Below are 25,311 nucleotides of genomic sequence, written 5' to 3' on the forward strand. Positions count from 1 at the left end.
CGGCCAAACATATAAGGTGAGAAAATGCCGAGGATCCCGCGGGACTGCACGACTGACCGCAGTCATGTTACAGGAGCTCATTTCGGGAGCCCAGAGGGAGGCTTGACAAAAGGCAGCAACAAGTCCGCATTTCCCTGTTGTCAGACACGTAAAACTTTTTAAATTAAGCTCTAAAAAATTAAGTAAATCGTCAGGATACTAGTTAACTAAGGGCCTCTTTACATGAGAGTTTTCGTCCTGGGATGACTTTCGTCCCGGGATGAATTCATCTCGGTGTCTGCTCATTTTCTTGTTGCTGCCTTACATGATGATACATGATTTCATTCCGGGATGAGTTCATCCCGGAACGATTTCATCCCGGGATGAAACACCGGGATGAAATGTCATCACGGGATGAAACACCGGGATGAAACGTGACGAAAAACCCCATGTAAACAGTCCTTCCCGGGATGAAATGTAATGTGGGGGGGGGGGGTTTCTATGTAAGCACGGGCGAGATTAATTCAACTCGGGCGGGACGACTTACGTCCCAGCATCTCGGGATGAACACGCTCATGTAAAATGAAAATGTTTTAATTCCAGGATGAAACTTATCTCGGGTTTCATGTAAAAAGGCCTTAAATCTTTGAAGAACTTTGATCTTTTTGGCAAATTTCTGGGCGGTTGAAGCAGGGGTCAGCGGGAGTCTCGCGGGAGTCACTACTCCGGAGAGTCCTGGGTACTAGTGTTCCCCGTGAGATAAAACCATTCTCGTCCCCATAGCCCTTTCTTAGCCGGCTGGCAGAGAAAACGGAGGGCCGGGGACATAGGATTTGATAATTCGATTTTTGATTGGTGTTTGGAACAAAGAACCAAACGGAAGTCACAACGACCCCATACACCCTTTGAAACGTCAGACGCATACATGAAGACGGAAGCCAGAATCTAGGACTGGAAATCCGTCCCCAGAGCCCGTCCCGTGCCAAGGCCAGCCGGCTAAGAGAAACGAAAGGGCTATGGGGACGAGAATGAGATAAAACATGTCAAAGAGACCACAAATCGACAGGTTTTTGAGGAGTTTGTTTTGGTTGAAAACACAGATGATTGAACAGTACAGTAGCTGTGAATATATTTAAAACTTCAGGCACATCTTTAGTCGCTACAAAGTCCTCAGGCCTGGAGCAGCTGTACTTGAACTGGCGACAGAAGAAATCTCGGTGCACACAAATCTGTCATCATTGTCAGCATGTAGTCCCGGTTAAAAATGACATCACAAATCACAGACAGAGTTTGTATTGCTCTTCACTAATGGGGGCGAGGAAGAAGGCGTTTTGTGCACGAGATGGCGACTACACTGCTAAAGCTCAAGTAGGCTTTATACCGCGGCGAAGGCATTATGCGATTACTTCGGCTTTGCAGACGAAGATATGTCGTCGTTTTGTTAGCTTTGATTACAACAATGACAGTGTTATTAACTTACTGGATTGAAAGTCGACTCCAACGTGATTCTGAAATTCCACACGAAAGTTTTCAGTCTGTGGAAAGAGCAACATCTCAACAAACGCCTGAGTTTTTGCGATTGAAGGGAGCTGATATTGAGGAGAATGAGTTAGCAAGTAAAAGGGAAGAAAGTAGAGAAGCTCGTTCGCCCCGGCCTAAACTGGCGTATTCAGTTACAGGAAAGGCTAAGGTGGCTGAGAAGATAACAGAAATGGGATTTCTGCAAAGACTGAAAGAGGTAAATGTTGTTTTAACCTGTGTCAACGTATTATAGCTAAGGTGAAAGTATAAGTTTAATTTTTTGAACTATAAAAGTAGCTCAAAATAGATTCCGCATTTTCGAATGTCAGCTTTATCCATGTAACACGTGTTTGGTCTTGAGTGTCATGAAATTTTTATTGCATTGTAACCACTATTACGTTGAAAAACCATTCATAAATCCATTCGTGGAAAGATAAGAACGATTTTTCTAAAGGTTGTTATACCAAAGCCCTCAATGATCAATGAGCTGGCCTCGTTTCTTTGCTTTTCATGCTTGCTTAGTTTTAATAATTGGGGAATACCCCTTTGATAGATCGAGTGGTAATTAATTAGTTCCTTTCACTGTGAAACGAGACAGAAAACTGGCATTTTAGGTTAAAAAGTTGTTGAATAATTAAGGACCACATTATAGTTTGATGGAATATACATTACCTGTTCCTGTCTTTTTTCCCCTGAAAATATTTAGTCTTCTGTACAAATTTTTCCTATTTTATAATTTTTGTTTGTTTGTGTTTTTTGTTTTGTTTTATCCTTTGCAATTTTCATATATCTTACCTTTCCTATAAAACAGTGAAGCGTGGCATTTAATAAATTAAGTAAACTTTGTGACATTTTTTCAAGATTCTTACTTATTCTTATTATACTTGTAAAAAGTTTTAATTCTTAAATTGAAATTATATGATGGGTTAGATAAAATTGTCATGTTTTCTACCATTGGGCAATTTTAAAGTCATCAAAGTTTGATGATAAAATTAATAATATATTTTTTGTCTTTTCTTTTGAACTATTTTGTCCATTCAGTCAATTGTAAATTTTATAATTAAATTTAAAATTTCAATGCACAAATTCAAAAACTTTGCATTGTCTTCCAATTAATTTTCTCTTACTTTGTTTAAAGATTAATTTTTTTCTAAAGGAAGAAAGAACCAAAAAGTGTGGTAGTCAGATTTAATTTCTCTATCCAAGCTTTTTGGCTTAACAAAATAATGTGACCAAAGCAAAACAAAATAAAATAATGGACTCAACGAGGTCTGAGTTTTTAGAAGAAGACTCCAAGTTTTTAGACTAAAAAAATAGCAGGCTTTCGTAACAGCACTTTTACTGCTTGTAATGGTGTTAATCCAAGTAGCCCACATATCAAGTTTATTACTTACTTCTTGTATTCATCACCATTGAGAGCCAGAAAAAATGAGAAATTGATATGTTAATTTTTATGTGTAGAAGAGAAACCAGGTTGCATGAATGTTTCAGTCTTGCTTGTAACACATCTGTTTTACTTGTAATAATTTGTAATGAACTAATTAAGTTATTGCCGTCCTTGCAGTTGGAGGAAAAGAAGTTGAAGAGACAGTCAGAAGTGTTGCTAGTGTATTTCTTGGACTCTATGAGAAAGAATTTCTTGGAAATTTTCAAACATACATTTGAAGCCCTTGGTTACAAAGCTGTCTTGTTGAAACATACTGGGATATCTACTTCCATAAAAAAGGAATGGCAGGGACATAGATGGTGTTTTAATGGAGGAATGGAAGGAAATGCTACTGCAGAAATGCCTTGTTTTCAAAGGAATGATCCTTTCCTGCTTCAAGAAAACCAGAAGGTAAGTCTCATTTAATTTAATGAAAATAAGCCAAGGCATGTGGAAGGCAGGTGGCAGTGTTAACAAAATATAAGTGTCACATATTAAGGAGTGGCAAGGCTCAAACAGTCTTGATAGGTCCTTGAAACTGTTAGCGAGTACTTGAAAACTGCTTGAATTCTTTATTATGCCCTTGAAAAGTCCTTGATGTTGCCTGAATGTACTTGTTAAATTATGTTACCGATACCTTTAATGTTCTTTCTTGTTATGTTTGGTGTGGATACTTGGATTGAAATATTGTTTGTTTATTAATTACCGGTAATTGAGAATCTGAATAAATAGAATTTGCCATTTCAGGTGTCGCCAGTTCCAGGCATAGGAAAACTTCTTCTTAGAAATGATGGTTTCTGTTACTTGATGTCTGCATCCAAGCATATCTCAGGTTCTGTTCTAGAGCATTTATAAATGAACCCTTCATGCCACACCCTCCAGTGTATCACATGTGAAAACTGACAAGCGATCAGATCAGTTTCTCTATTCTTTTATATCCTTTCAATTTGAGAGCTAGTAATACATGATGTACATGGTGGATTAGTTTTTTTTCACACCCAGGGCTGCAAATAATTTTTTTCACTTAAAAGGACATATTAAATAATAATTATGTTCTACTAAGACACCATTCTGGTCGGACAAAACAGAATTTTGGTCAGACATCACTAAAAACAAAAGGTTTAATTTTATTCATTGTTGCCGTAAAATGATTTACCGTCAAAAAAATTGTCTGGACATCATGTCCGATCACACTTGGGATTTTGTCCCGGGGGGGGGGGGGGAACCACATATGAAAGTGACGGGGATGCTCGTCGTCTTGCTTAGGGGTGTAAATTTCGGATTTTTGGTCTCGCTTAGAGTGTTCCGGCAAAAACGCCAAAATTTTTAACCATAATGGTCTCGTTTAGGGTTACACACAAAGAAATATACAATTAAAATTCTATTCTTAGTTTTTCGGTATCTTTTAGAGGTCAAAAAAAGCTTGAGCCACACCCAGATTGGTCTCTTTTAGGGGTTCTTTTTTAAAATTTCCGACGAGCATCCCCATCCGTTTCATATTGGAGCCCCCCTCCTCCCCAGGATTTTGTCAGACATGGACACATTTTGGTCGGCCAATTGTTCGATGACCCACTGTTATTTGCAGCACTGCACAACTTGAAAAACATTTCTTTCAAGACTACAAAATTGATTCTTTTCCCACTATTGCACCATTTCTAGTATACCCTGTTTCCATTAAATGCTCTCTCTTGATCTCCCAAAATGAAATAACAGCTGACTGATGTGAGTACAGCTGACTGATGCTTCATACTGATGTATTTTAATTTGTGTTTGAAATATTTTATTTTGCAGCTTTTAAAAGCAAGCCTTTATCACCAGATTGCTTTGTGTTGCCAGCCCAATTCAAATTGTTTCTTCAAGACATCAAAGAGAGAAGAAGTCAGGCCTTTACTCTAAAGTCTCTTGGGTCAGTCACAACAACATTGAGTAACTGGGGAGATACTGCACGTTCTACTAGTGAGAAAATGTATGTTCATTCTTGGTGTTAAATTAAATTGATGTGGTGGTAAGAATTAAAGGGATCAAATGCTGCTAATTGAAAGGAATTGCTAGCGCTTCTCCTAGACAATCAATATTATTTTTATGGTAATGTCTGAGTGAGGCACCGTCAAGCTAGTCATGTTATAGCTGATGCTTGGTGTTGTTGTGGTACACAGAAGAGAAACTACACTCTGTACATCAAATTGACTAGATCTGTATAAATTTATTTTATCACTTGAAATGTCTTATTATTTCCCATTTTGTTCCTTCAGAGATCAGTCATCAGAGGCTGTTGTGCAGTCCTTTCCAGCGGATGTACTTCTGATTGAAGATAAGGCTGTTATAGTACAGATTTATGCCTTAGTTACTTCAGTATCTCCACTCAGGGTATACAGACACAATGAGGGACATGTTCTCCTAAGAGGAACAGAGCAGGTATTTAGTTTACTGTTACTTAGTTTATTGTGAGACTTTGTCCCGGCGGTACTCCCTATTAAATAGATTTACCCAAGCCTAAAAGCAGAGCTACCAATTTACTGAAAAAACATAGCACTTGGGCCCGCGATCCAATGTAAACCATTATTTGGTCAGCGGTAAACTTAAAAAAAACATTAGACCTCGATGAGTTCTATATGTGAGCCCACAATATGGTCATGTGATACTGGTCAGCGGATATCTTGTTTTGACAGCTGTCAATTGACCATGACATGGATGTCCAATATCAAAGATGTAAGCTGGCGTTAACCATAACTTTAAACCAATTTTTGGAGTATGGCCGCCATGTTGGGGCGACTTCGTCGTCGCCGCACGCGCCCGCTAGCCATGCCACTAACCATGATGACCATGAAGAAACAAAAGCATGGGTCTGCTAATTTTCTATGGGTATGGGGCTCTGTTCTGCGCCCTTCAGGCCGCTTGGAGCTCCACTATAATGGCCTATATAGGGAGGCACTGCCCAAAGGGTGTACCTTTTTCATGCTTCAGGTATATAAAAGGGAAGCGATTTTCCAAGTGTAGGTATATGAAAGGATAAGGATATCGGTCATTAATTCAATTAAAATCAACTTCACAGTAATTCAGTTACAAAACTTTTCTGTTTGATCCTAAGGTGTCTTCTGGCAATTGGGATCTTGAACAATTTTACAAACATTTGGAAAATAATTTTGGTGAAGACAAAATCAGCAAAGCAATTGAGTGGATGGATGAACTTGTTGTAAAAATGTTGCTTTTACTGGAACCATCATTGGTTACATACTTCTCAGGTCTGACTGCTGGAGGAGGAAAACAAATTTTGAGGTACATCTGCAACCTAATTAATAAGGTGGAATTTTTTACCTTTTGTGTGGGGTTTATACTGCAGTGTAGCAGTCCACATAATGACATGTAGCATTAACTTTCAAATTCCTCAGGAAAGATTGACATATTTTTTAACTATCTCGAGATCAGTTAGCACACCAGTTGTGAGCTGTCACAGTGGTCACGCACAGTGGTCACACACAGTGGTCAGTGGTCTGTCGGTCTATTTACAGTTAAATTGCATGTACCGGTTAGCACAGTCAACCCCTGCATTTTGGACACCTGATTAATGTGGACACCTCATTATGGACTATAATCCTCGCCAATATTCTTTGGACACTCATCCTTTTTCTAACAAATTGTCTGACTTTGTCTTTTTCTTATCCCCCCCCCCTCCCTAGATGTATACTTTGCTACAGAATTTTCTTATATGCACTTTTTTGTTGTTCATTGGGATCACAATGTCACAAAAGTTCCTAACAATTTCTGATTGATTGATGTTCAGTTGCAGGCAATGTTTCCAGGCATTGGAGATCAGTTTTACTTTCAGTTCATCTCTCCATCCTTTTATTTTGGAGGTATGTTTTTTTGGGTAACTTAAACAACATTATAAGAAGGTTATTTGGAGCATGTAGAGTTTGTTTAAGTACCAGTAGTTTGTTAAGTCTTATATTTGTATATGTTGCAATTTAATATGAATTTCAGGTCAAAATGATTTCAAAGTAGTTTGATTTGTATCTTTCTTTGTTTAAGGATTATGGAAGTAAATCTGGAACAGAGAAAAAATTAGCAGACTTTTGAAACCATTTTGACCTGAATTTCATTTTAAACTTACCGGTAACAACACAGTTTATATGCATGTAAGAAAAGTGTTTAAAGACTGTTGGACACTGGGTAATGGCCATCTTTAGATTTGAGATAAATCCCATCATCAGCTGATAGTGTTTTAAGAGGGGTTTGCTCTACCGACCGACTAAGGGTATGCAAAATAGCAAAGACCGATTTTCCCAAACTTTGCCAGAATAAAGGCCTCGGTAAACTAGTTCTAAAAATATAAGTTTCGGGTCGTTAAGAATTTTGTTGATTTTTTAGTAGAATTTTTAATATTTTGCCCGTGGCGGCACGCTTAATCAACGTCGAAATAGCGACTTTTGTGAAAGCTGTTATTCATATATTAAAAGCGTCCTAGAAAAAAAATTACCAAGGAACTTAAAACCTTTCATTTCCTCTGTCTATAAGTGGTGTTCAAATTATGTGGAACAAAAACTGGAGTTTTAAACGGAATTTTTAAGTTTATACATTTTGACAGTCGTAGCAACAGCCGAATTTTGCCTAAATTCACGGGTCAAAAAATCACTCTGGTACACGACTTTACCCTTCAAGACTATACGCCGTAGAAAGAGAAGTTTCCTATCTACAGTTTCCACGAAAAAAAAATTGGGATAAACGAAACGACGAATTTTGAAAGCGTTTTGAAAATAGGTCACTCGAGTCATATGAGTGACCTTTTGACCTTCCGTGTCAATAACAATAACTAACGGAAGGTCTTCAAATGCTACGTTCCTTCGTTAAAAGACGTGTAATTTCCACTTTGTTGCATACTTTTAAATAAAAGGAAACCAGGTTTTTTGTGGTAGAATTGCGTATTTGTTATGTTGGCGAATTTGTTCGAAACTTTCGCGAGAGTTTTGAAATGCGAGCTTATCTTCTACTTTGAGTGGTTCCGGTACATTGATTAACAAATTATACATTCGAATCTGCTTTCAACGAGAATGTGGCATCTACAACAAAGTAAATACCAAATCACTGAGCAATAAAGAAATATTTCTTACCTTTATGACTTTTCCTAGTCCAGAAACCACATTATTCGTACCAAAATACGGAGCGAAATGCCTCTTCATGTCTTCTTGTCGCACGCGATCATGTTTCAATGTAACATCCATGTTAACGATTAACTTGGCAAAACCGCATAATTCAACAGGAAGTACAGCTCACTGAGGCTTTCTTGGTAGTGCAGCAGCGCATTTCCCCGATCTTACTTTGACATCTCAAATACTCGACGCTGTCAGCTGAGTTCTGAGATGTGATGTGAATGTGCAAAGCTAGACTGGATAACTCCAATTCACCCCGGAAGTGGCGCGGCCACGAAGCAAATTTTCAACTACCGATTATCCTTGCTGTCACTCCAGTGCAGTTCATTTTGACAGAAACGACTGTGCCGGCTTTTGCTTATGGCCGCGTGTGAATATGGACAGATTACAGGGGGAGAATGTGGTCCTAGTGTGGACAATCCGGCAAATTCGAATAGTATCGTCATTGCTAAATGTACCAAAGATATACAAGGGCATCTACGTGCGTACGACGTTCGAGATGCTTCTTTAGACTCGGAGCCAAAGCTATTACTAGAGGCCCTGCCAGGGTAAATTCCGACAAGCGACATGGCCCAAAAAGTAGCGACAGCATTCTAATAAAATTGTGACAAACAACAACCCTTATGGAAATACTTCAATTCCGACAAGGAAAAGCAATTTTCCTTCAACTTAATTACGGACAGCGACATGAGCAGCAATAAAACAGTGACACAGAACATTTTTTAATTTAGACAAGCGACACGGGAACCCCCCCCCCCCCCCCTGGCAGGGCTTCTTACTAGCACGAGCAGGTATGTTGTAGTTGTACGGATATGTTAGTAACTAATAATTACCCGCTTAGTTTTATTCTCGAGCACCCAAGACATGTATGATTCTCGTGAATCTGACTTAAATTTAGAACAAAAAAGTGAATACGAAGCAGGTGAAGGCACAGTAATAATCAATAATTACCAATTAGATATTTTTTTTTATGAAAGATAAAGTAAGGTCTGCATACAAAAATAGTGGACCATAAATTATACCCGGAGCTTATCTTGGTTCTCATGGCATGGGTAGCCTAGGATGGTAGTCCAACAGAGGGTTATCCCCATCATTAACTCGCCGTTACCCAAGGTAGAGAGAGGTACTGTGAGAGTAAAGTGTCCTCCCCAAGAACACAACAGTGACCCCGGTAAGGGCTCGAACTTGGAGCGCTCGGTTCGGAGCTACTAACCGTTGGGTCACCGCGCCTGGCAGGTGCATAGCGACTTTTAAACGTGGAATTGAAGCGTGACGAATGCGTGACAAAAGTGGACAGGTATGTTTCTAGTACCTAGTTTCCTTTTGGCTTAGCTCACAAAAGAAGAGAAATAGCTTACTTAGACTGTAGTGAAAGGATACAACATATGAATGCAGTGATGTGTCATCAATTGTAAAAATAACTTTTAACATTTATCAAGCATATAACTATCAATCCTTTATCGAAACATATCAACGAAAGAAAAAAAAAAAAGATTTCGTGTCATATACACTTTAAGCTTAGGGTATAAAATTAAGCTAGATTTAGTTTATTTTAATACTTAACCATGACATTCCTTTTTTATAGTTCCTGACATTCTGAAGAGTTTCCGATTTGACTGTCAGTTCTCTCCTGGTGGCTTCTTCCGCGCTTCGCAAGAAAATTCAAAGAAGCCATGCCTTGATGAAACGTTTGAAGAACAAGAAAACAACAGTGATGCTGTGGACGATTCCAGCGTTCTGTTTTCCTGCCCAAATGAGGGTTGTGTAAAGGTTTATCAGAGGTATTCAAGTCTGGAGAAGCATATGTCCTTTGGCAAATGCAAGATGTTGCCAGAAAAAGAGACATAACTTGACAAAGCAAAGAAGTCATACCACATACTCCTTCAAGAAGATGTCAGTTCCGCAAAAGCACTAGAAACAACTGAAGTTGAGGCGACGGAGGGAGCATGCTTACCCGGGGGTTGGGCCTTGAAAACAGCCAAAAAGACCAAACGATTTAGTGAAGCTCAAAGAAAGTACTTAGAGGACAAGTTCAACCTTGGGCAGGAAACTGGTCACAAACAAAACCCTGAGCAAGTTTCTTAAGATATGCAATTTGCAAAGAAAGCAGACGGGTCGAGGTTGTTCTCCAAAGACGAATTCCTAACTGCACAGCAGATACGGTCGTTCTTTTCAAGAACGGCAGCTAAGTTGCGCAACGCTGTGGCAACTACCGACGAAGATATTAGAGCTGTGGAAGTAGAGCAAGAGTTTTGCGATGCCCGCAAGGTTGTACTGGATGACGTGCAGCTACGACACCCCATCGTTTGTGACAACTTAAACCTGTGTGACATGCACAAGAAGCGGAGAATGAAAGCATTGATTATAGCTATGCTCAAGAGTTCTTTGGCGTTTCCACCGACGGATTCATCGCAGCCCGCAAAGCGGAGTTTCTTTTCTCCTTAGAGGAGATTGTAAAGGGGTGCAGCTGTTGTAGCAAATAAGACAGCAGTCATGTTGAGGTCTGTTTTCATTTAAATTAGAAAGCCTGTTTTCTAAGATTGCTTAGTGTATAGTTTGTTGGCTTATGCCAGGTGAAATTGTGAAGGGATGTATAGATTGTTGACTAAGAGGAGATTGTAAATGGGGTTGGCCCTTAGTAGAGATTAAGACACCTGTCAAATTGTCATCTGCTATCACTTGAATTGTATAGCTTGTTCAGTAAGGGTAGTTTGTAAAGGATCATGTCTCTAATTAGAGAGTAAGACACCTGTCAAATTGTCATCTGCTATCATTTGAATTGTTATAGCTTGTTCGCTTGCTAAGGGTAGTTTGTAAAGGGGTGTAGCTTTAAGTAGAGAGTAAGACACCTGTCAAATTGTCATCTATTATCACTTGAATTTGTAACTTGTTCGCTAAAGGGTAGAAGGGGTGTGACTCTAAGTAGAGAGTAAGGCACCTGTCAAATTGTCATCTGCTTTCACTTGAATTGTTATAGCTTGTTCGTTAAGGGTAGTTTGTAAAGGGGTGTGGCTCGTAGTTCAGAGTAAGACACCTGCAAATTGTCATCTGCTATCACTTGAATTGTTATAGCTTGTTCGCCAAAGGGTAGTTTGTAAAGGGGTGTGGCTTTTAGTAGAGAGTAAGACACCTGCAAATAGTCATCTGCTATCACATGAATTGTATAGCTTGTTCGCCAAAGGGTAGTTTGTAAAGGGCGTGGCTCTAAGTAGAGAGTAAGACACCTGCAAAAAGTCATCTGCTATCACTTGAATTGTATAGCTTGTTCGCCAAAGGGTAGTTTGTAAAGGGCGTTGCTCTAAGTAGAGAGTAAGACACCTGTCAAATTGTCATTTTTTGTCATTGAACTGTATAGGTTCTTGGCTAAGGGGATTGTAAAGGGGTGTGGCTCTTAGTAGGGAGTAAGACACATGTCATATTGTCATCTGAATACAATTGTCCAGCTTTTTGGAGAAGTAGCTTGTTGGCTTAAGGAAATTGTAAAGGGTAGTGCCTGTAAGTAAAGGCTTAGACATTTGCCACATCTGTTTTCCACTTGAATTGCACAGCTTGGTGACCATGTGGTAAAAACCAAACAATAAAGATATTTCATTGTAGATTTATAGTAAATGCACGTACAACGTATGACGGTATGTTTTATACCGCAGTTTCGTAGAGCTGAATAATGTCGCCAGGACGATGGAATTTCCCTGTAAAGTGTAACATAATTCAATAAGAACGTCAAAAAAATAAATATACTAAAAACACATATACCTATACATTCGCTTACAAACTACCGTATATTTTCACTTACCATTTAATGAAGTCGATTAATGAAGCAACTTTTACTGCAGTGCTCAAAATGCTCACGAAGTTTTTGCCTTTGTGTATAATATTTTTTTTAATTGATTAGGGACGGACCATTATTTTTTGGAGGGGGAGGGGGACGAAAAATATTGAAAAAAATTGTTTGCAGGGCCTGGAAAGACAAAATAAATTGTTTGCACGATATGTATAACAAAAAATAGTAAGAATTTCGAAAAAAAAATGTTTGCAGAGGAAAATTTTTCATCCCCCACACCCGTCCGTCCCTTAGCAACCTTTACGTACAGCTGGATAGCCTGTGGCTTTCCTTAACAAATCGTTAACATTCCTAAAAGACAAGCAAAAGACCACTTCTGTTGACCGAGAGCGTCGAGAATTTAAGATGCCCAATTCAAGTAACACCGGGAAAACGCGCTGCTGCACTACGAATAAATCCTCAGTGAACTGTACTTCCTGTTGAATTATGTGGTTTTGCCAAGTTAATCGTTAACATTGACGTCACATTGAAACATGATCGCGTGCGACAAGAAGACATGAAGAGGCATTTCGCTCCGTATTTTGGTACGAATAATGTGGTTTCTGGACTAGGAAAAATCATAAAGGTAAGAAATATTTCTATATTGCTCAGTGATTTGGTATTTACTTCGTTGTAGATGCCACATTTTCGTTGAAAGTAGATGTGAATGTATAATTTGTTAATCAACGTACCGGAACCGCTCAAAGCAAAAGATAAGCTCGCATTTCAAAACTCTCGCGAAAGTTTCGAACAAATTCGCCAACATAGCAAATACGCAATTCCACCACAAAAAACCTGGTTTCCTTTTATTTAAAAGCATGCAACAAAGTGAAAATTACAAGTCTTTTAACGAAGAAACGTAACATTTGAAGACCTTCCGTTAGTTGTTGTTATTGACACGGAAGGTCAAAAGGTCACTCATATGACTCGAGTGACCTATTTTCAAAACGCTTTCAAAATTCGTCGTTTCGTTTATCCCAATTTTTTTTTCGTGGAAACTGTAGATGGGAAATTTCTCTTTCTACGGCGTATAGTCTTGAAGGGTAAAGTCGTGTACCAGAGTGATTTTTTGACCCGTGAATTTAGGCAAAATTCGGCTGTTGCTACGACTGTCAAAATGAATAAACTTAAAAATTCCGTTTAAAATTCCAGTTTTTGTTCCACATAATTTTGACACCACTTATAGGTAGAGGAAATGAAAGGTTTTGAGTTCCTTGGTAATTGTTTTCTAGGACGCTTTTGAAATATGAAGAACAGCTTCCACAAAAGTCGCTATTTCGGCATTGATTAAGCGTGCCGCCACGGGCAAAATATTAAAAATTCTACTAAAAAATCAAAAAAACTTATTAACGACCCGAAACTTATATTTTTAGAACTAGTTTACCGAGGCCTTTATTCTGGCAAAGTTTGGGAAAATCGGTCTTTGCTATTTTGCATACCCTTAGTCGGTCGGTAGAGCAAACCCCTCTTAAGCCTGTTCATGTTGACTGGAGTGGTCAGTTCCATTGTTTCAATAGCGTTATTGATTAGCAGACATGATGTGTTACATGTCTTTCACATTTCTTGTTATTGTCCATTCAAGGTTAAAGCTCCAGCTTTCGAGAAAGCTTCCCAGGGGGTAATTCAGGATACTGTCAATGTATTGTTTAACATGTCGTCAGTGTTGTTGTCCCAAGACATACATCACACCTTGGAAGTCATGAAGGAAACATTGATGATGAAGGTCAGTGAAATAAACTGCAGAAAATTTTCAGTTCAAATTTCAAGAGTATATACCTGCCAACTTTTCCTTAGTCAAAAGCGTGAGATCATTCTCTACATTTTCCAAAAATGTTCCGACTATTTCCGGAGATTTCCGAAAATGTTCCGGCAACTTCCGAGCATTGCCGAAGAGTAACAAAGATCTTCTATAATTGATGAAACGTTGCCAAAGTGAGTGAAATTGACTTAAACACGAATAGCAGTGCTCATTTTCCAGATTATTATACACTAAAATTTGAATTGAAATATTTACATTTAAAGGGTTTTAAGAGTAAGGAATCGAAATTTGTCAGTTAGGGGTGAGGAATTGGCCTGTATGCATGAAATCGACATTTTGGATCGCCAAGCGTGAGACTTACCCATAATGCGTGAGAGTTGACAGGTCTTATAGTAATCTTACTATTTATATAATTTTAAATGAAAAGTGATGTAGATCATTATTCAACTAAGCCTTTGTTTTCTTTTCTTAAATCTGTTGTTGTTTTCTATAAATCAGAACAGCCAGTGCCAAGGAGTGAAGGGAAAATGTTTGACGGATAACTTCCTGGAATATTTATTAGATGCTAAACAGGAAGAGCAACATGTAGGCAACTTTAAAAAGGTATGTATTAATTTCATTTTTTATACATTTTTTTCTGTTTCCTTGACGTTTATGTGCTTATTGCCTTCAGTTGACTTTTTAATATAAATTTCTTGAAAAACTTTAAGTCTAGCCTTTGGTCGAGGCAATGCTTGGTGGGCAATCACAATATTTGTTGTTTAGCTTTGTTGGATCAATGGTAGAATTAGGGTGATTCCAAAAGTGGTCTAAAGGCACCCTCATTATCACACACCCAGCACTTCAAGCTATTCCAAGTTATAAAACTCTTAATAGTGTCACAAAAACGTTTTTAAAACTTATGACACTAAAAAGAGTTTTATAACCATTATTTTTGCTACCGGTATGTTCCTAGAGTGTCACGCATCATTAAATTTATTCCAAGTTATACTGGTTTTTTTTTCCTGATCTTATTTGATGAAACTGTAAGAAAACGTGTGGTATGAGGATTTTGAGGGAGTTTTTATTTTGTGGATAATCTGGCTACTTTTAGTTTTGCAAGTTCTAATGTCTGCAGTTTGGAGATGTCATTTCATGCCTTTTTTTTTCTCTTTGTCTTTTTGCAACATACTGCAGCTTTATCCAACCCCAGATGGTGATACGTACAAGGAACTGATGTCTGAGTTGCTTGACACTGGCGTAGATTTGAATTTTAAACAAAGAACGAATTTAGGAACACCAGATGTACATGATATTTTAACACTTTTTGAAGCACGTCCAAGCACAGCGACAAGCAACTCTAGAATATCAGAAGGTACAATCATATCATGCATGTATATTTTTTATTTTCTTTAAGAATTAGAAATCATTGTAACATGCATGTTAATGTTAATCTTTTTTCATTTTACAGTAGTAACAGATCAAATGTAAATTTCCATTTTCAAGAGGAGTAACTTTGCCTCTTAGGTCATTGGCAATATTTAACTACAGTCAAAGCTCTCGTAAGCAGACACCCTCGGGACGCGAAAAAAGTGTCCATAACTGGAGCTGGTCGCTTACGAGAATGGTTCTCGTAAGCGGCCACTAGAGGTGATAGGTGGGGGATAGATCGGCTGCTTACGGGAGCTTGCCCAGCAAACAATAACCGAACGGACAGGGATGATGACAAAACAAACACTGAAATATGTGGTACTGTAAATACTGCAAGGTCCAGTAAAAATCAATGTGACAAACGGCGACGTAAAGTTGTTGAAAAAATCAAGATACAGAGGTTGTTAAAAGGGTTTTCTTTGGGGTGTCTGCTAAGGAGGGCTTAAATACAAAGAAATAGTCCAAGTTGTAATCTCTGAAAGTGTCCGGGCGTAGGGAAGCGGGATAAAAATACAGAGTTTGTATGGGAGTTGAAACGGGGTTTCAAACAAGGCCGCTGTAAGTAAAGCTGTCCGCTTACAGAGGTCCGGAGAGCTTCGACTGTATTTATTTAGAAATGTATACATATAAATAACATGTTTTTGAGTAAATTTTATTTATTAATTTTAGGTTCAATAAAGGAAACCGTGTGCAACAGTGGTAAGACTTGCTATAGATTGTTATAATTATTTTCAAGTTCGTATTATCAAATTGCCTGTTTGCATTTTTTGTAATGTTACTCTGACAAGTTGAAGGTTCTATATTCCATAATAAAATTTTTTCTTTATTCTGTTAAAGTGAATATGTTGTTTTGATTTAAAAATTTTCAAACCAGCAGTTTGAATTGACTTTTTATTTTCCTTAGTATCGTGTCACTAACAAAATAAGTAAAAATCAAACTGCTTTGAAAATTTTAAACCAAAACAAGTTTAAACCACAAAAAATATACGTACTAAATGAATAATATAATTATTTCAATTTTGTCTGAACGGTTTTACAGTACTGCGACTTCTGTTACCTGGGTCACCCAGACAAAGTTAACCAATCACAAAGCAGAACAGTAACAAAAGATTCCAACATTTTTTATTTCAGCCAATGAAATGTCATGTACACAAGTCAACAATGAAATTTCAACTTGTTCGTCCGCCACAAAAACAGATCAGTACGAATTTTGGCTATGTGGTGTTGGGTTTTCAAACAACTTCGATTCCTTCCCTTTTTAACTTGACTAGTTTTGACTGCACAACTTGGAAGACAAATATCAGTAATGTTTTTGGAAAAGATCAGCTTCAAACTGTGTAAAAACAGGGAAGCAATGACCATACCGTATGTCTCCAGAATAAAAGAGCGTGCCGGATTTGTAAACTGAGCGAAAACACGGCTTGATTGCTGTCTGATCTTTGTTCTCCACCCTATTTTGAAAAAAAAGTTTCACGTGCTGGGCTCTGGCAGTACGTTCTAAGCTGAAAAAAATTATTACCGGTACATTGTGTTGTAAAAGGGTAATTTAAAATTGTTTTGAAAGCAAAGTGCGTGGCGTATTTGAATTCTCAAACTAACCGCCAGCTGTCCTGAGCACTTCAATGGTTTCTTCAACCATCAGACAAGTAAAAGAATTCATTTCAGAAAAAAGGGTTTATAGCATGATTTCACTAGTATGTAATTGTTGAAAAAATAATTTTTGTGTGGTTTTTTTTTTCTTTTTTTTTGGGCCGACCCTTAACAAAAGTATTAAAAAGTTTTGCACAAGAATTACCAATTTGAAGTGTGTATTTTTTTTTTGCAACAGCTCTATTGCTGTCAAAAAGACTTAGTGTCAACTGTTCTTTGTGTGTCAACTTGACGGTCAGGGACAAGCTTGTTGTTACTGCAAATAGACTTGCAAAATTGTGCGTTAACTGGGATGTGGATTTAATTATTTTATTTAGATCCAGAAGCAGACCCTGTTCTGTTAGAACTCAATACTCGACCAACCGTACTTCTTCGACCGCAGTTCACAAGTAACATTTTCATTTATCAAACAACTGTATCATTTGATACAATGGTCCTACAAGTGTGGGGAAAAGCTTCCACGTGTCAGTCAGATGTTCGTATCAACACCAAATATGACAAGGACAGTCAGTGAGTAACAATCTAGCACTGTAACACCAATGTGTAGCTGTGTCAGAAGAGGTGTTTAGATTTAAAACTTGCAACTCTTGAGTCATATTTATAATTACATGCAGCCTTATTGCCCTTGTATTCAATTTAGAGACAAACTTCAAAGATAAGAGCCTGATTGACTCATACAAATTGGACGCAAACTTTGTACATGACTTGTCAAAAATCTAGATGCACAGTGCATATAGCCATGTTTGATTGTTGTTGTGGTGATTCAACCTATTTCTGCACAAAAACCGTTTCTGCAATAGAGGGGTTTTCACTTGAGTGTCGAATGTAATCCGTATTTACGTATTGGTTTTGCATAATTTACTGTGCTTAGTGATTGGCAAAAAATTCTCGCACCACTTTCTCAGCCAATCAGAAGTAAAACCAAAACCAATGGTGACCTAATTTGCTAGCACATGTTTCCCCGCACTTTGTGCCGGCTACACCTATTTCCTTTGAGTTTTGATTGGTCCACTGGATTGCCTGTGTCCTTTGTGATTGGCTAGAGTGATAAGTTTGGTTTTGATTTTACGACACTCCAATCGAAAACTGCTCTAATAAGGGCTAATTTACAGATACTCATTAACCAAACATTAACTTCCTTCATAAGTTATTACTGCTCCTTTCAATAGCATGCAAACTCTTCTCAATCAACAGTTTACCTTTTACATTGTCGTCGATCACTTTCAATTCAAGTGAGTCAAAAGCTCACATCTATTGGTTGTGATTGGTAGATTTTGATCCACTTTGATTGTTTTCAGTTGCTTTTTCAAATTTTGTTGGCTTTCACCATAATTATAGATGATTCCAGAAAAAAAAAAACACAATTGTTAGTTAGGTTTTGAACTTCAGAGTTTGCATGTTATGAGAAAGGCGCTATTATGTTCAAGTATTGATAGGATCGAGATACAGTAACTGGGCAGCCTCTCACTTCCTTTACCCTAGCATCATAGATGTGCAGAGTGTGCAGAGAGATAGACTGACATAGTTATTGTTGCCTGTTTTTCAGAACATCAAACCATTCTCTCGGTGTTGGCTGGAACAAGTTTTCTATACTTGTTGTTGACACCAGTCTGGCCACACCTGAGGTAGTTGATACATACCATTTGTTTGTGTTCCGTAAAAGACGTTCTGAGACAGAGGGGACATTTGATAAAGAGTCCATGCATCAAGTTTGTGCTCATCACCAGGTAGTATATATATACTGAGATGCAGAAATCGTATAAGTTGATCAATGGAATGGATCTTGCTTGCAACTGGAGGCCATTGTGGGGAAAGAATGTCGTTAAAAACAAGTTCATGTAATTTGCATTTGAAAACATTCCCCTACATTATCCTTCATTCAAGTGAAGCTAAGTCCAGCTCCATCTGAGAATACACAGATGGGTTTTAAAAACTTCAACCCCAGAGTATGGTGCATGGTTGTGGCAAGTAAAAACACTTCAAGATTCCAGAAAAATAGGATGTTAAAATGTGGGGTGAATTTGAAACTGTCATTATTATTAGCTTTCCACAGTGGCTGAAGGAATGTCTGTTGTCTCACTAGGTTTAATGTTACTTGAAACACAATATTTTATTAAAATGTGGTTTCAGCAAAGTGTGCCTAGAAAAATTGAACCTCAAAAGGGAAATTCAGTCCCAAATGGTTTCTTTGCTTCAAAAGAAAGTGTTCTTTGTGCATTATTTTATATTAACTGGTTTTGTTATCACTTAATTTCCTAGGAGTGCAGCCTAAAAGTGTTTCCTAGCACACCTTGTGGTCTAGACAAACTGTCAGACACGTCATGGAAAAGCTTTCTGATTAAACAAGAAGAACTTCCTCACTGTGAGACTGGGCATGAGTCAGGTGATGAGTTCCTTCTTTTAACTCTTTATATCCAGTACGTTATCATCATTTACATTGTGTTAAATTGATTATAATTTTAACGACACCTAGCTTTAGAAACAGGGTGTTTGCCCAGTGGTTAACATGTCGGACCCAGATCAAGAGGTCTGGGTTCGAACCCTGGCCAGCAGAGAGTACTGGAACTGGTGTAGGGCTCTTGGTTTGTTTTCTTGGGAAACACACTTCCCAACTAAACTAAATGTAAATCATTTATCATGTGATTTACAACCTTTTGCAGTATGTAACAACCCAAAGTAGGTCTACCTAACCCATGATAAATATATTTGTTTTTACAGTGTCTCTTATTCAGAATTACAAAGTGCTGTAGGCAAATTGTCGAGAGATCTTGACAAAGTCTAGCATTCCTTCCAGGGGAAGTAGCAATTTTTCTAGTCGATTCATGCTTTGAAAATCAGAGCGAGTCACCAGCAATTATTTTGGACCACTTAAGTCTTTTTTACCTCGAAATTTAGAAGGGAGAAGGAGTTGAAGTGGTTTCAAAAGGAAAGAGTAATGGAGTGATGATATTGTTGGCAGGTCGTTGGGTTCTTCCTTGCACAAGCTGTGATGACTCTAACAGTTGTTATTGGAGAGAAGCAGTTTGGGCTCCTTTCTCCTGTCAGTACAATGTGTTGTCAAGGGATGATACCAGGACATGTCTGGCAAACAAGAAGGTGAGAGGCTAAAGTATGCTTATTATAGGGTTCGTACGGGTCATGAAAAACCTACTCTGGGTGCCAGAGGCTTTTCTTGCGTGGCTTCCGGTGTTGGACATGTCTCTATCGTGACCGTACGTGAGAAAAATCCTCTGGTACCCAGGGTATGGAAAACCTGGAAAGTCTTGGAACTTTAGAATTTCATTTTCCAGGCCTAGCTAGTAGTCATGGAATGTAAGTGATGTCGTTTAAGCAGTACAAAATAAATAAGGTTTTCTTTCACGACAAAAATGGGAAAAACCTGCCCAAAATGAAGATGACTTCCAAGAAATTGGTCAAATTTAGGTCATGGAAAACTTGGAGAAGTCATGGAAGGTCATAGAATTCCAAAAACTCAAAAGAGTATGAACCCTTGCTTTAACAAACTAACTGCCTTACCTGTTGCACTCAGGACTTGACTATACATACAAAATGCGTAGTTCCTGCACTGTTGGTGGACAGACGTGCTTCTTTTGATAAGCTCGTTTTATTGCATTTGAGTAATTAACTCGGAGATTGAAAAAAAGTTATTTTCTTCTATGGTGTAGATTCTATTTGTTGGAGATTCTACCAATCGTGGCATCATGTATTACCTTATGGAGAAGGTAAGAAGAAAGAAATGCGAAAGGAAGGTTTTATTAGTATTTTTTATATAATGTTCTCTTTGGTCGACATTAAAATAGAGAGACATATTTGCACTGCTTCCATTAATTTCTTAGCTTTGTCTCTTGTCTCTTTATTGCAGCTGAATGGTTCTTTACGAAAATGGGAGAAGACACATACAATGAAAATCTACAGTGACGAGTTAAACGGTCGCCGTACGTCAGTCAGCTTCGCTTACTACCCTCAGTTTTGGCTTTCTGAAAATAAGAGACCTGTATTTGTTAAAGCGCTCTACCAGCTGATAGCAAGGTATTAGTAAGTCCTCGTCAAGCATGCTTTAAGAACTAAAAGAAGTAGAAACTGAGGAATTGCCATAACATGGGTGTTGCCGTTAGTTGGTACGGTAAAGTTCCAGTTTCAGTAGCCATTGACGGCCGCCGTTGAAATTAGACCTTATGAGTTGGTGTCTTTCGAAGCTGGCAGTCTGCCCTAGACCTTGCAATTGGCAAGCAGATGTCTCAGGTTATTATGAATTAAGCGGACGTCACACAAGGAAAACATTGTTTTTTTGTTACTTCATCTTACAGGTTTCTTCCTCTGGAAAATAACACCAACACCATTCTTGTTGTGGGTGGAGTGCAGTGGATGGGCTCTCGACACATCACAGAGACAAATAAGGCACTGACAAGGTAATATATGTGTTTTTTATGTGATGTACAAACGCTTATAAAAGTGACTCACGTTGAACCTTTACCTTACACATTTTTTGCTCTTCAGCCTTGGCTTGAATGGCATCAAAGTCATTATCAAGAGTCTGGGATCTGGGTTCCACCTTCCCGTGCCAGGACTTCCCCGCCACGACTTGGTAAAGTTGTTAATGTGACATTTGGTTGTTATATAAACTCTTGCAATGGAAAATTTACTAACGCGATGTGTGTTTTTTCCAGGCAGGACAGCGTAAAATAGCTGAACGGAATCAGCGAGTTATCAGCGCAGCCAAGCGGTTAGGTTATGAAGTGGTGGATACTTTTGGCATGACAGTATCGAGATACAAGGACTTCCTACTGGGAAACTGTGGTTGCCATTTTCATAAGGTTACAAATGATTTTACACATTTTAAGATGCCATTAACACATTAGCTTGTTTGTTAACTCGACTTAACTTCCTTTTTACCAGCCGCTCTCCTTGGCTAACATGATTGTTGGCCATTGTCAACTTATGATGATTATTGCTGACTAATATTGGCCAATGTTGGTCAGTTTATACCAATGCTCGCCAACGGTGACTGTCTGCCAACACGCAATGTTTAAAGACAAGCTTTGCAAGAGAATTGCAGAATAAACAAACAAACAAACAACCAAATAACAACAACAACAACAAACATCAAAAAAAAAAAAACTATAAGTTTTATTTAATGTTCAGAGTTAATGTTGGTATCGTGGGCTTCGCAGACCACCAAAAGGAGAAGAAAGCTTTAAACCGTACGATTAGTAGTTAGTATGGTCTTTTCACAGTAACTCTCTCTTAATGTTATTCTCTCTTAGGTTGTGGACATGAGGTCATTAATGAAGGAGGAGGATGAAGTTCCCTCTCCATTACTGGACAACAACGAGAAACAAAGTGACGTTTTACCCAGATACCACGTGATGGGACCTATCAATAGTGTTTACTCTGAGCTAGTCATAAACAGAATGTGCAGTTAGGGCTATAGAGAACACTTGCCAGAATGCACTGCAAGTCAAGATGTAATAAATATAATGTCAAGTTTTGGTTGATATTATTCAGTGAATCAACAAACATAAGGAATGTAGGTGCTATAAGAAAACGTTCTGTTTTGTTTAAGAAATGGCAAACTGATTTATTGAGGCCACATATTTTAAGTTTTACTGAGAAATTAGAATATAAAAAAGCATGTAAAATAACAGACTTCTTGTTTCAGACGTAATTGAGGTAGTGGTTTATTTTTTAAACACCTTAAAAAAATTGTATGATATGCAATTAATATTTTAAGTGACTATATATTATTGCAAAATATTTGAAATTAATTCAAGGCTTTTTCAGGCCAAGTATTTATTTGTATCAAAGTTGTTTTATTAGAAAAAGATTATTCTAATGAATTAATATATATAATGGAATTGCATTCCTATAATATTGAATTAAGTATTTTGTTACAGTTATTTAAAGTAGTTGAACTATTATTGATTACAACTGAAAGCTTCCAGGCGGTGTTGGACACGCTGTAAATCCTTAGTCAGACAGCAAACCAGCACTGACTTTTTAACAAAACTGCGTTGATCGCGGTCTTAAAATCTTCCTTGTTTTGGCAAGTGCTGCTTTTTTATCCAGCTCTTTGTAGAAATGTTCAGAAAGAGAAATGTATCCTTTTAAGAATCGCAAAGCAGGAATTGAAAGAAAATGGAAATAAACATGAATAAAGAAGAGCTTCCACGGCAAACACTTGTGTTGTTAGAAGTGTTTTCTCTGTCCACTAACCAGTACGGAAACTGCAGTTGTCATATTTATCAAATATTTAATCTTCAAATGCTTCGCGACCTATTTTTCTTGGAAAGGAGATTCTGATAGAAGATTTAAACATAAAATAATTTATAATTTCTTAATAGATTTTTATGAACCTCACATGGCCACCCAGCTGTTACAATATTTAACTAACATCAAATTAATTTATAGCCTGCGAACATTTTTACATAGACGAATGGCGGCAAGAAATGTCGCCAGCACTGAACAGCGGTGAAGCGGTGCCGAGAAACTTTCGCGAAGCGCGAGCGTGACCGACGAAAAACTCGAATTTTCATCTCGCGCTCCGCGTTAACCCCTCCGCTCGTGTTCGCGTCCCGGGCCCACTAAACCGCCGTTCTACAGGCTACAAGAAATGCGGCTGCATTCGCTAGATAGCTCATTTAGGAGAAAGGAATATATAGTTATGGCATAACAAGGGACCTAAAATGACAAGCCTCACGCAATGCTGTCCGCTGGGAAGATTGCGTGACGTCTATAATTATGCGACTAATCGTCAAAGTAAGCCAGGTTTTCGGCAAAATTAAAGCTACAGTTAATATCTGATGCTTTCGTCGAGTTTTTGTTCGACACGTTTTCTTTCTTTCGTGAACATCGAGCTGGTGGAAGACTGTTATTTCGCTTTTTCCAGTTACCGATGTTCTTGAATGAAAATGCTCGAGTGAAACTTGAAGATTTGGCAATGGCATTCCTAGGCTTCGAGTTACGTTGATTCCAAGAGTCTGTTCCATCGACGCCGTCGTCATTATTCCTTGTTTTATCAATGTTAAATGAAGGATCAATAGCGTTTGGTGGCGATTCTGGCGGTCGGCCATTTACAACCAAATCTATCATGTACATCCAGCGGTACCTTTGTAAAAACGTCTCGCACTTCAGCGTGTAAACCTCTCCTTCGCTGATTAGTTTAAAACGAAAGCTATACATTCGTCGTTTGGCCAGTACACATCGTGATGCAGGGGTTAGCTCGATACAATGCTGGAAATTCTCATGTTCTTCGACCGTTTTTCCCAAGCGAAAGTAAAGCCCTGAAGCGTTCAGCGACGCCCAATACACGCGCCATTTGCCAGTGTGGTCTTCTTTCTTCAAGAAATCTGCATAATAAGTTTCTGTTTGAATGGCCATTCTTGCTATAAAACCAACATTAAATACACGACACCGTAGTTTTCCAAATCGGGTTACGAAAATGTCGGTCTTTTTAGGGCCAGAAGCTTCAAACAGTTCAAAGGGTGGCTCCAGCTTTGAGTAAATAACTGCCGAGCTTGCAGATGTTTCACTCGTGTAATTCGAATCCCCAGTGATCAAGTTGTAAACATATGTTGTATTCCGGGTTGTATTCAAAATTTCAGAAAATCGATTCTCGATCATTCCTTGTTGGCACAGTGTTGACAGTCCAAATAAAATGCCAATTGCCCAAGACCGACTGGTATTTCTGAGGTGAAGGCTAAAAATTTGTCAAGTGAAAAAAAAGGCATCAGTGAAGCTTATAAATCACTGATAGTAAAGCGAAAGATTGATCGAAACAGAAAACGGTCGTGAATTATTCATGTATCTGATCTGGCAAAGCTGATTGCTTTGTATAAATGTGAAATTCAATGTCTTTCATTATTTATACATTTGCCGTCTGAAATAAAGTAATATTTGTCTGTGGTGGGCAGGGTTTCAAAGCAACATCAATAAAAAAATCAGCCCAGAACTGCCAAAATTGTCATTGCTACCAATCAAAACTCACATGCATAGCTTCAATTATAAATATGGAAAGAAAGGACGTGGGAAGGAATGAGGAATGTCTTTTGTTCAGTTTTGATCGGCCGGTCTTACATCAAAGACATCGAATGGCAAGTTCCTCCTCAGTCAATAAATTAAAAATAATTCACCTGTTTTTGTTTTTGTTTTTGTTTTGTTTTTTTGCACAGATATTTATTTTGACCACGTTGAGTAGTCATTCCCTCCATTTCACCTTTTTAATTTTGGGTTTTTGGCTTCGGCGAGAGGTTGTTTGAAAAATCTAATCTGCAAACTCTTGGGGAGCACGTACGTTCACTTGCAGTTTTCAATTATAGCACTGACAACGTTAACGATTAATTTTAGCTTTCATTTTTCGCCATTCTTAGTAAACCCAGGAGGAGGGGATTACACCAAATTAATGTGAACAGGAACTGAGGACAGTGGATCGAGACAGTGCCTTTCATGTTGCAATTCAATTCGCTTGCTAACAGTTTCAGTGCTCTAATATGGCAGTGGATCATTACTTTTAGGTTCCCTATGACAAAATAGTATATATATTTTGGCTGTTCAAAAATCCTTTAAAATCCATGACAAACCCTCTTCAATCAGCCTTGCGCTT

General features: G+C 38.1%; 2 protein-coding genes across 3 annotated transcripts; one reads left to right on the forward strand and one right to left on the reverse strand.

The window, feature by feature from the left end:
- Positions 1-1,018: 1,018 nt before the first annotated feature.
- Positions 1,019-22,889, forward strand: LOC144653071 (cadherin-like and PC-esterase domain-containing protein 1). 2 transcript variants are annotated; one of them, XM_078512987.1, is made up of 21 exons: positions 1,019-1,717; positions 3,065-3,337; positions 3,674-3,758; positions 4,718-4,892; positions 5,179-5,341; positions 6,015-6,202; positions 6,708-6,780; positions 13,476-13,616; positions 14,151-14,255; positions 14,829-15,006; positions 15,732-15,761; positions 17,030-17,222; positions 18,259-18,439; positions 18,972-19,095; positions 19,672-19,808; positions 20,378-20,434; positions 20,575-20,741; positions 21,020-21,121; positions 21,210-21,297; positions 21,380-21,526; positions 21,977-22,889. In XM_078512987.1, the coding sequence occupies exons 1-21, from the start codon at positions 1,376-1,378 to the stop codon at positions 22,133-22,135; spliced, it is 3,108 nt and encodes a 1,035-aa protein (XP_078369113.1). In that variant the 5' UTR covers positions 1,019-1,375; the 3' UTR covers positions 22,136-22,889. The 2 variants fall into 2 exon arrangements, with proteins under 2 accessions (XP_078369113.1, XP_078369114.1); XM_078512988.1 differs by lacking the exon at positions 15,732-15,761.
- LOC144653087 (uncharacterized) lies at positions 21,821-24,599 on the reverse strand. Its single transcript, XM_078513014.1, has one exon. It carries the CDS (start codon positions 24,330-24,332, stop codon positions 23,457-23,459), a length of 876 nt encoding a protein of 291 aa, XP_078369140.1. The 5' UTR covers positions 24,333-24,599; the 3' UTR covers positions 21,821-23,456.
- Positions 24,600-25,311: the final 712 nt, after the last annotated feature.

Source organism: Oculina patagonica, chromosome 5, assembly GCF_052425735.1.
Source record: "Oculina patagonica isolate OP01 chromosome 5, crgOcupat, whole genome shotgun sequence".
In the NCBI taxonomy this organism is placed as follows: Eukaryota; Metazoa; Cnidaria; class Anthozoa; order Scleractinia; family Oculinidae; genus Oculina; species Oculina patagonica.

Excerpts from the sequence above, each read along its gene's own strand:
- LOC144653087 (XM_078513014.1), bottom strand. The coding sequence starts at position 24,332 with ATGATCGAGAATCGATTTTCTGAAATTTTGAATACAACCCGGAATACA.
- LOC144653071 (XM_078512987.1), top strand. The coding sequence starts at position 1,376 with ATGCGATTACTTCGGCTTTGCAGACGAAGATATGTCGTCGTTTTGTTA. Across the intron at positions 21,122-21,209 it reads ACAAATAAGGCACTGACAAG|CCTTGGCTTGAATGGCATCA; the intron begins GTAATATATGTG and ends TTTGCTCTTCAG. Across the intron at positions 21,527-21,976 it reads GTGGTTGCCATTTTCATAAG|GTTGTGGACATGAGGTCATT; the intron begins GTTACAAATGAT and ends ATTCTCTCTTAG.